General features: G+C 35.0%; 1 protein-coding gene across 4 annotated transcripts in view; it reads right to left on the reverse strand.

Moving 5' to 3' along the window:
* LOC140860323 (uncharacterized aarF domain-containing protein kinase At1g71810, chloroplastic) overlaps window positions 1–10013 on the reverse strand; it is a 74016-nt gene extending 64003 nt beyond the window's left edge. For 3 of the 4 annotated variants that reach the window (XM_073263282.1, XM_073263283.1, XM_073263281.1), the window contains exons 1-2: window positions 9647–10013; window positions 4103–4147 (exon numbers count right to left, since the gene is read on the reverse strand). In XM_073263282.1, the coding sequence (XP_073119383.1) occupies window positions 4103–4147; window positions 9647–9988 (387 nt within the window). In that variant the 5' untranslated portion in view covers window positions 9989–10013. The remainder of the gene's footprint in view (window positions 1–4102; window positions 4148–9646) is intronic. The other variant, XM_073263284.1, reaches the window with a different exon arrangement.
* Window positions 10014–12110: the final 2097 nt, after the last annotated feature.

Here is a 12110-nt window from a genome sequence, read left to right on the forward strand (position 1 = left end):
GCCATCATTTCATAGTTTCCGACACTAAGAAACCCAATGATACTGGTCGAATTTAAATAAGACGGAAGATCGGGAAAAGAAACACATATATAATATTAAGTTTATGTGATTTACCATAAATCAAATGCCACAAGCAAATGGCCAAAGTGCCAAAACTCTTAATTTAAATTCATTTACCACACATTCATACAGGTGAAAAATATCTAACAGATAATGAATGTTTTCCAATTAAATTATAATAAAATCAGACATGTATCATAGAATTAGTGATATTGAATATAATTCCAATGTGAGCCTCCGTTTTATCAAACACTGATCAACATCAAATTTCAAACAAAAAAGTAACCACATGTCTTATCTTATCTTATATATAAGTGAGTAGGTTTATGAGTTTGCCTACTATCACTCATTTGAACATCAATTTTTTTGTCTTTTTAACATCGTCATAGCTCCAATTCTGAATGTTAGATTCTGGCGCTACTACCATTTTATTGGTTCCTCGCATTTTTATCATCCTATACTCATTTTGCTGGCAGTAGGCATATATATATTTCTCGCATTTATGAGGTGTGCAAAGCTTTTTATCGTGCAGAAAAACAAGATAGGTCTCTTACAACCTATTTCATGGATTTTAAAAGGACTTATGAAGAACTCAACATGTTATTACCATTCAGCGCTGATGTGAAAGAACAGCAAACTCAACGAGAGAAGATGGCTGGCTGTAATAAGTTTTTTAGCTGGGCTTCCACATGAGTTCAAGACAACTAAATCTCAGAGTCTCTCCAGTTCTGAGATTTTATTTATGCAAGATACTTTTAGTAGGGTACTGCGCCCAGAGAATTCTCCACCTGTTGGACTTAATATTGCTCTTGTCAGTCGAAATAACATATCTGAATCTCGGTCAAGCAACTATGACAAACATCTTGAAACTCGAGGACGGGAATTCGGAGGTATTGTTTGTCATTATTGTCATAAGCCGGGGCATATGAAACGTGATTGCAGGAAATTGCAGAATAAGAAAACACAGTCAACCTACATCGCATCTACAAATGACACTTCTGATCAATTTGTCATGATTTCTGTTGATGAATATGTCAAATTCTCTCAGTACCAAGAGTCATTAAAGTCTTCATCCACACCAATTACTGCCATTGCTGAGTCAGGTAAACCAAATGCATGTCTTTTTTCGTCATCCAACAAGTGGGTCATTGATTCTTGTGCCACAGATCATATGATAGGGAATTCTAAACTATTCTCTGCATTACAGTCACATGGCTCCACTACTACTGTTACTTTAGCATATGGATCAACCTCTGATGTTCTAAAGGTCTGGCACAATCACTCCCACTCCTTCGATTTCCTAGCATTTTGTCTTATGCTTACCCTAGTTGACTTTTAATCTAATCTAATTTCTATAAGCAAACTCACTCGTACCCTTAAATATTGTTTATTTCACGATCTTACGAAGAAGAAGATTATTGGTAAAGGACATAGGTTAGGAGGCCTCTACATTCTTGATCCAGAAGTACCAAAGTCCATTGTATGCTATAGAATAACAGCCCCATTCAAAGCTCATTGTCAGTTGGGTCATCCTTCTCTACCAACGTTGAAGCAACTTTTTCCACAATTTCATAGCATATCCTCATTAGATTGTGAGTCTTGTCAGTTCGCTAAAAACCATCGTCTTAGCTCAAGTCCAAGAGTCAATAAACGAGCCAGTGCTCCCTTTGAATTAGTTCACTCAGATGTTTGGGGACCTTGTCCTGCTATGTAAACTGGATTCAAATATTTTGTTACTTTTGTTGATAATTATTCTCGTGTGACATGGTTATATTTGATGAAAATTCGTTCTGAATTATTCTCTCATTTCTCTGCCTTTTTGCTGAGATTAAAACTCAATTTAATGATCCTACACAAACATTGCGAAGTGATAATGCTAAGGAATATTTATCAGAATCTTTTCGAACTTACATGACTCAACATCTTCATCAAACCTCTTGTGTAGAAACACCATCTCAAAATAGGGTTGCGGAGATAAAAAAAAAATAGAAATCTTCTTGAAACTACAAGAGCTTTGTTATTTCAAATGCATGTTGCTAAACGATTTTGGACTGATGCAGTTGCCACATCTTGGGAAAGAATAGCATATATATGTTGATTGTCAATGTGGATGACATCGTTCTGGCTGGAGATAACATAGAAGAAATGAACATATTAAAACAAGAAATGGCAACAAAATTTGAAATCCTTGATTTGGGGTAAGTAAGATACTTCTTGGGAATGGATGCAGCTAGATCAAAGACATGGATTGTTGTCTCACAATGCAAGTAAATCCTACATCTCTTAAAGCAATCGCAATTAGCGGATGTAGATCTTCTAACAACCCAATTGATACGAATGTCAAGCTTAAGGAAGTAAAAGAAGACACTCCAGTTGACAATAGAAGATATCAAAGATTAGTTGGAAAACCAATTTATTTAGAACCAATAAAGCTATATCGTGGTAACAAATCATCCATCTGGAGTGTTCATAATCTAGTCTTATAAGACAGAACAAAACACACAAATAGACAAGCATTTTACAAAAGAAAAACGTAAGGAACCATTTGTATTTCTTTTGGCGAGTATGCAACAGGTTAAGGCAATGTTTTGAGGTTCAAGTGAGCATGTCAGTCATGACATATATTTTTGCACCTACTTAAGTGGGACTATTTATAAGTTAAGGAAATTTCATTTCCATAATAACTCAGTTAATTTGGGGATTGATTGAGCTAAACCCAAATATATGTGGGACTGTAATACTTTTCATTTTAGTTTCATTTTTTGTCTTTTAAAGACTTGACATTATTATGAACAAGAAAGTGAGACAAATACAATAAAGAGTTCTCTTCCTCACTTACAAAAACATCAATTTGTAGTAGTTTCCTATTAATAGCCTACATCTATCTTTCTAAGATAGTGCTTGAAATTTTAAACATCACCATTTGCTTGGAAGGATTCTAGGTCCTTACGCATGAACATAATGTGCTTGCAGAAAGGTGACCACCATGTGCCAACATTTCCTCAACCGGTGCTCAGCAAGAACATTGTCTAATTTTGCACAAAATATGTGTTTGGAATAATCGTGATCCTCACCATAAATTGGTTTCATACACGTTAAAAGAACTCTACAATTAAGATTGCACACAATTTTTCTCTATGTCCGCAGTAGAAATAAATACAATTTTTTGACAAGTTTACTTTCTACAAAATGGAGACCATACTTAAAATATTTCTTTTCTCCATCTTCATCAAGAGAAATACACCTTTCTAGAGCACAATATGAGAAACTCGCTTTCCATAAGTATACAAAATTGTAGTAAATAAACATCTCAATGGCATTTAACATTGGCTAATACGAGATGTTTACCATAGACCGACTCATTAAAGAGAATCCATTGATTTTTCTATGCACATCTACCTTCTTTATAAGATAAACACTTGCACAAACATCACAAGTCTCATTAAACATTACCCAAGATATTCTATATGCAGACAAGAAGCGAAAACATTTAGCATATATATATTTTAATAGATCAACGCCTAAACATCTATTTGCATATTTTACAAGATAAGTTCATACGCTTACTAAAATTTTTTATAAACTTTTATTCACCTATGTACTCAATATGACTCAAATCCAGGACCGATGTCCAAGAAAATCAAATGCCTTCCTTGGCCAAATTTGTCCACGTGTGAAAATTCAATCATCCTAAATAAGGATCGCAAGTAATGAGAGAAAAAGTTAAAGAAAGAAGTCAACAAACCCCCTAAATAACCTTTAGAATGTTCTTTTGTGCGTAGATGCACACTAAATGCCTGTTTATCCATTGCGAACGAAATGTATCCCAGAATCTTACTTTTTGTTGCCTAAATGAAGTTAAGAAGATTTAAAACGTGCAAATTAAAAGTAATATTTGAAACTAATTCATGAGAATGAATGTAACTCGAGCTGTTTCATAACTAACACACACAATAAAAATGATGCTGATGGCAAGAGTGGAAATAAAAGGAAAGAGATTTCAAATTAACTATAATTCTGATAGATATGGAACAAGATTTACCGGGCCAAGTTGTACCAGTATCTTCCTCAATTCCGCTGCCCTGACCTACAAAGATATAACTCAGAACTGTACTCAGTGAATTCCTAACAGTAAAGTGTGATTTTGCGGTATGAAAATTTTAAAAATAAGAGATTAAATATCAAATAAGTTGTTAGTATGTTATCTTTACTGATAAGACTCCTAGGTTGCTCTATTTAAATCTGTATCTAGCACCTGTTTATTATTGAATGTATAAGAAACTTTCAGCACCACATAGAATTTACATTTCCTTCTTATTCTTCATGGTATCAGAGCCGTTCAAAGTCCATAACAAAGTACGACCGAATGGCATCCACATCCGACGATTCCTCCTCCCATCCAAAACACACACAGAGATCTCCGATAATACTGCCATTCCAATTACCAATCATAAATTGAATGGGAAGAATTATCTCCAATGGTCACAATCTATGATGATGTTTATATGCGGTAAGGGCAAGGACGATATATTATCTGGTGCAAGTCACTGCCCATCAAAGGATGCAAAGGAAGATGCCGGATTCAAAACTTGGAAGGCCGAAAACAGCATGTTGATGTCCTGGCTTATAACTCCATGACACCCAACATTGGAGAAAATTTTCTCCTTTATCCCACGGCAAAGGATATCTGCGAGGTGGCCACACCTACTCCTACAAGGAAAACACTGCTGAGTTATTTGAGATAGAAAGCACCCTTCATGACTTAAAACAAGGGGATGCACCGCTCACACAGCACTTCTCTACACTCACCCAATCCTGGCAACAATTGGATCTGCCCGAAGTGCTCGAGTGGAAATGTCCAGATGTTGAAAAAATGTACAGGGCCATTGTGGAAAAGAAGCGAGTGTTGTAAATTCTTATTGGCCTCAAGCCACAACCGGACGATGTTCGTGGTAGAATTCTCGCAACAAAGCCCATGCCCAGTTTGCGGGCAACGTTTGTGGAAGTACGCCATGAAGAGAGCAGAAGAAAACTGATGCTTGGCTCGCCATCTAATGCTTCAGTGGTAGAAGGATCGGCTCTGGCTTCTCATCGGGTACTTCCTCATGCACCCTTGGCTACCGACTCTTCGTCCCAATCTCCTGGACCCAATTCCCAACCCATTGTCTCCGGCAACAATATGAGGGATGGTTAACCTTGGTGTGTCAAATGCAAGAAACCAAACTCTAGATACTTGTTGGAGGATTCATGGCAAGCCCACCAACTGAAACCAGCCCGGGAAAGGCGTGCAAATTCAGCCACTGTGGAGGGTACCTCGAACTCGAATGACTAGCAACCATTCTCCAAAGAGCACCTTGAGATGCTGCACAAACTTTTCAATCAGTCAATTCCAAATCCCTCGATTATTGGTGCTGGAAGTATGGCACACAAAGGTATCATTACTACTAGGCATGTGCTTGGGTCTTTTAATGAAGGAAAAATCTGACACATCTGATCTCTTCAAACAATTCAATGCCATGTTTCATAGGAACCTTGTTTCATAAACTCTTCAAACAATTCAATGCCATGTTTCATAAGGAAGGGCAGCAAACTCTTCAAACAATTCAATGCCATGTTTCATAAACAATCTCCTCGTCCATTCACGAGTTCCTTATGGTGGTTAGCGCTAAAGGATCTGGGATTGTTTTGGGTGACACCAAAGACCACGAAGGATTTGTACGCAGCAGATTTGGGGTGTTCATTGGGCAAAAGAGGGAAAACTCTATGGGAAATTACAATACATTGCGTTTGTTGGAACGAATGGTTGGAAAGAAATCGAAGGATTTTTGAAGACGTAGAAGACTCGATTGAAGAGATTTGGGATAAGATCAAATTGAGAGTAGCAGTGTGGTTATATAGTTTAAATGAATTCCAAACTTTTGCGATTTCAGATTTGTATAGGGGCTGGAATCTGGATTTGAATTAGCATAATCTTCAAACTATACTCCTAGAGGAACCTGTGGACCTCTAGTCCACATATGTATTTAACTCTTTTAACTTATTAATAACAATATTTATGTTTCTGATCAAAAAAAAATATTGTATTGACAAGGAATTATGACGAGGAGATGATACTGGTAAAATCCTTGATTTCGATGGAATTTGAAGTGATGGATCTTGGACATCTCAAATATTTTATGGGAATGAAAGTGGCTAGATGATCCGATGGGATTTCAATTTCTCAAAGAAAATACATGATTGATCTCTTAAAAGAAATTGGAATGTTGGGAAGCAAACAAGTTGACACTCCTATGGATGTTAATGTTAAACTCATAGCTAAGAATGACTGCCCACCAGTTGACAAAGGTAGATACCAAAGATGAGTTGGCAAATTAATCCATCTGTCAAGCACACGCCTAGATATTGGGTTTGTTGTGATGTTGTTAGCCAATTCGCTTGAAATAGGACCACATGAATGCAGTATATCGACTATTGAGGTATCTCCAAAAAAACCTGTGCTTCAGAAGCCCCTTGTCAGAAACATCTAAGCATGCAGTGATGTTGATTGGGCTGGATCCCGTACTGGTAGGCGATCAACGAGGTGTTGTACATTTATGTGGGGGAACTTGGTAACTTGGAGGAGTAAGAAGCAGTCTGTAGTGGCACACATCAATGCAGAAGCAGAATACAGAGCCTTGAATGTGGCTAAAAAGATTACTCATAGAATTGAAGCTTGAAGATGGTCGTCCCTTTAAATTGATGTGTGACAACCAGGAAGCTATGAGTATTGCCAAGAATCCAGTTCACCATGATCAAACAAAACACATTGAGGTAGACCGACACTTTATGAGTGAGAAGATTGAGAAGAAAGTCATTGATCTCAACTACATCCCCTCTCATTTGCAAATCCGCTGGCATCCTCGGCAAAGCTCTTCACTGGCCAATCTTTGAAGACATGATTTCCAAGTTGGGCATGAGGGGGAGTGTTGAAGATTAAATATCAAATATTATGTAGATAATTAGTAAATTAGGAAAACTTATTTTGTATTTAAAATAGTTATTTGATAAGAGTTAGTAACTTAGTATGTTATCTTTACTGATAAGACTCCTAGGAGCTGCTCTATTTAAATTTGTATCTAGCATCTGTTTATTATCGAATGAATAAAAAAAATTTCTGCACCTCATAGCATATATGTTTCCATCTTATTCTTCAATGTTTTCAAAAATAAAAATGTAATGAGACAGCTCATTAACTCATATATAAATTCCATCAACAAGACATAAGCTTATAACAACTTATATCCAGCAGAATCATGCTTCACTAATGTTTGAACCAGAGCTTAAAAGGGATATTTGTGCTACAAGATGAATGTTTGAGCAATGTTGATAGCCAAATAACAGTAGTTAGCGGTTATCATACAAGCAGTTAAGTACGTGAAAGTTGATCCAATTGCAGCTGAATCGCTAAGCGGGTGATTAAGCCAGCAAGAAAACTGATCCTCGTATGGCACTAGTATGCAATCCTAAATAAATAACGCAGCTCTCATCATAAAAATCCATCTGGAAATTTAAGGTAAACTCCCGTCATCTATGCGAGTCTCGGGTTGTAAATTTTGAAGTTCTGTGTGCTGCAATGTTTCTTCTGACCAGGTTTGCTTTTGCTATCACTGATATAAATACTTGTACAAATATACACATTCTTTAGTTTTGATAATATACACAGAAAGATTTTCATCCTTCAAGTTGTTCGTAGATTTTAGCCATTAATGGCTGCTTTGTGTTTAGTCTGTATGCATTCTTAACATGGTATCTGAAGAATTTTTCCGCACTTGATTGCATACGGTATTCTTCAAGGGTTGGAAGGAAGAAAACGGAACGGAACCAGTAGAAGTAATGCGAGTGGAATTACCATTAGGTAGGCTTACTGATCCAGTGGGAGAATTGCATGGTTTTGCATCTTGCAAACAAGTAGAAACACCTGTAATGTGGGCATTGGCACCACTGTCCAAGATACATTCATCATGCTCAAATACAGAAAAAAAGAACTTTGAAAGGTACCTGCAAGATGGGCTGCTGGAGAACTCTGTGAAGGGAATGTGGTTTCGAGCATCTTGAGAATTTGGGCATGTTGTGTGGGTGTGAAAGTTGTCGCAGATGAGGATGATGTTGTTTACAAGTAATGATCATGCTTCTATCGAGCACTTAAAGACTCAACTTCATGTTCACCTGAACATCAAAGATCTTGGCCCACTGAAATATTTTCCGGGCATTGAACTGGCCTGATCAAAGCATAGCATCTGCTTAGACCAACGTAAGTATGTTCTCGAATTATTATCTGATGCAAGCAAGCCTGGTTGTAAACCATTTCATACTCCAAAGTCCAATGGAACAACATCTATGCTTAACTGATACTGAGTTTGACAAACCTATAGCTCCATCGGAGTTGCAATCACATTCTGGTCAGCCTCTCTGTGATCCATCGAGCTAACGACGACTTATGGGTTGTCTTATTTACCTCATCACTACATGCCCGGACATCTGTTTTGTTGTCCAAAATGTCAGCCGGTTTATGCATTCACCCAAATCTTCTCATATGTTAGCTGTCTTGAGGATTCTTGAGTATCTTAAGACTTCTCTAGGCTTGGGTATCTTTCTTTCAGCTCAAAATGGTCTTCAACTTACGACATACTGTGATTCGGATTGGGCTTCTTGTCCAATGAGCCGTAAATCAGTAACAGGATATTTACTACTAGTTGACACCTCTTCTATTTCTTGGGAAACCAAGAAACAGAACACGGTATCTCATTCTTTGGCTGAGGCCGAATATCTATGGCATCAGCTACTTCTAAAGTGATTTGTTTCGTGGTTTACTCTTTGACATGGGCTTGTGTTTTGACAAACCCACAATGCTGTGTTGCAACAACCAGACGGCTATTCATATTGCTGCAAATCCTATGTTCAACGAACGGACTAAACATATCAAAATCGATAGTCAATTTGTACAAGAAAATATTCAACACAAGATCATTGCTCCTGCTCACATCTCGACACATTCAACCTGCTGACTTATTCACCGAAGGACTTGGTTCAAACTGACACAACATTCTTCTTCCCAAGCTTAGCATGCTTCATATACTGCAAGCTTGAGGGGGATGTTAGATGTTGGAGATTGTTAGACCTAGAAGCTCGAGAAGTTGAAAGACGTTCTAGAAGGAGGTCACTTAGTTTGTAGCAGTTAGAAGTGATTCTTAGTTTGTTTCTGATCAGTTGTACTTGTAACTATCAAGTTTTGAAATTTGAACAATATGCACCGAAAGATTTTCCTCCTCCTTCAAGTTGTTGGTTGATTTTAGCCATTAATGCCTGCTTTGTGTTTAGTCTGTATGTATTTTAACACTTGTAAACCTTGGAGGATTTAGCTGTAACCTCACCAATGAACCTTTCATTGGACAGTCTTTCATTGGTCATGAACACCATATTTGGGTCAATCCCAATTCCTTGAGGCTACATTCGTTTGACCAATTCAATCAGATTGAAAACCTTGTAACTCGGGAGCACACGTAAAAAACGTTCAAATTCTAAAACTATTTGTGCTTAAGATTCTTACCTCAAACGTCAAATCCGCACGCTCTGTAAGGGTGTCGTAGTACCGTAGAGCGAACCACTTGCCCAGGGTGGTGGTTATTTGGAAGAGTCGTCTCAAAAGAATAAAAGGCTTCTTCAGATATATACCTCTGATTTTGGAAATGTTGTATTCAGTCAATGATTCGGCTTCGGATGCGGTCATCTTAAAGAGATAGCCAGAGTACTGAGTGAAAGCGTCCAGTTTACTAGAAGCCGCCGTCTCCATAGTGGAAAGGCGTTGAGGAGTGAGTGCCGAGGGAACCCACCGGGGAGTGAAGGTAATTGTAGGTAACAGAGGTTGACACGGTGAGAAGAAAAGTAGCATTGTTCGTTTGGGGATGAGACGAATGTTTGTGGCAACGGTTGGCCTTCTTTTAATTGTTTTAATTTAATTGTTTATATTATTTAATCCAAATCCGAAATAGGATATAATAACTGATTTTGGGGCGGCCCTTGCATGACCAACAGGTTGTGCATTTTTTTCCGGGGATAATTAGGGGTGAGCGTTTCTTTTTCTTTTCTTTTCATTTTTTTTTTCTAGGTATTGGATATCGGATATCGGATACGACCTGAGTTTTTAAAAGATGTCGGGTTAAATTGTTAATTTTTTGTTGGTGTAGTTTGATTGGGGATAATAAGATGACGAGGCGTTTGATACAATAAAACGGTGATATCACGAGGTTGGTGGCTATAAAGTAACTCAATATGCTTTTATATTGAAAATTTAAAGAGATTCATGAATCTGAAAACATTCATGATTGAGATCTGATATGATATCTAAAATTTATAAATATTCTCGAAAATATAGATCTAATATCAAAGTGTATCAATATTTAAAAAGAAATATCGATCAAAATATCAAAAATTTGTTGATATTCATGAAAAATATTAATCTAATATCCAAGGTTTAGTAATATTCTTGAAGAATATTTATTTAATTTTTTTTTGGTTGAATGAATTTTGGAGAAATTTGTACAATTTCTTGAAGAATATTGAGGTATCTTGTATCATCTAAAATTCAATATCCTTAAAAAATCGATTAAAGATCAAAGATCTATCAAAGTATATTGACTCAACCTAAACCCTAAAGTCATCAATTCAAAAAAAATAAATGTTAAACCCAATGAATTGAAATGGTAGTCTATACAATATGAGTCAATGGTTTGTTTTATGACTAATTAACTTCAAGTCATTTTATTTATTTATTGAACTAATTTATTTTGGTTAATTGAGTTTCTTTTTAAAAAAAAAACTAAATCTGAAAAGTTCTAGCATATGTTATGTTTTTATCCACATTAATTATTTTCATGAAAAAAAATAATTTTCAAAATTTGTGAATCTATTCTAATGTCAATATATTGCATGAGATATTATATTAATTGATTTTGCAATTTGGTGATATTTCTGGTTTGGGGCTTTTCTAATTTAAGGAGGTTGTTATATATGTATTTCCAACATTTTTATTATGGATTGTATATTTCCAAATTTTTATTGTGGATATAAAATTTGACTTGTTTCAAAATTATTTTATTAAAACTATATTTTTTAAAAGTGATAATGAATGATAATTTTTTTAGGAGAGTGTTATTTACACTTCAAATTTTGTTAATCACACTCCAACCCAATTTTTAAATTCATAATATGACCATAATATCCTTTAGCATTCTAATCAATTCTTTTCCATAAATACACCCAATAAAAAAATCTTGTAAATATTCGTGTACTTTATTCATAAAATTTCATAACATGATTTTTTATTTATTTCATTAAATATTTTTTACAACATGCCAATATTTATGTCCATATAATACGTATACTTATTAAATGATAATATTAATATCTTCGATATTATTTAATATTATAAATTTTATTTAAATCTATTTTAATATTTAAATTATTAGCTCTTGTGCCATAATTTTTCTAATTTTCAATAAAAATAGAATAATAATTTTAGAATTATAAAAATTAAATTAAATGAATAATAAAAATGTCAAAGAAATTCTAAAATTTATTAAATTGAAACTATTTCAGAAGAACTATTAAATGTATGGACTTTCGATTCAATGTTTTTTTTCTTTTAAACGAAAGAAACTTTGGACTCAATAAAAATTATGATTTAATTTGATCGGAAATAATTTCAAAAATATTTTTTAATCAAAAAGTTGAGAAGTTATGACACATTAGCTAATAAAAAAATGAAGTAAGAGTTAAATAAGATCTGGAACACAAATGACGTGATTTTATATTAAAATATAAAACAAATACTGAATATGATATCATGTAATATAATAATTAGACATATTACATACACATCAAATTAGGAAAAATTGGTATTGATATTAAATTGAAAAAAAAGTAATTGGAAGAAAAACGAAATTTCATATTATGGAATTATATTGGTTAAAATGGAAAGTATTTACTGGAGTTTTTTTTATAATTCTATTTAC

Source organism: Henckelia pumila, chromosome 4, assembly GCF_033568475.1.
Source record: "Henckelia pumila isolate YLH828 chromosome 4, ASM3356847v2, whole genome shotgun sequence".
Lineage (NCBI taxonomy): Eukaryota > Viridiplantae > Streptophyta > Magnoliopsida > Lamiales > Gesneriaceae > Henckelia > Henckelia pumila.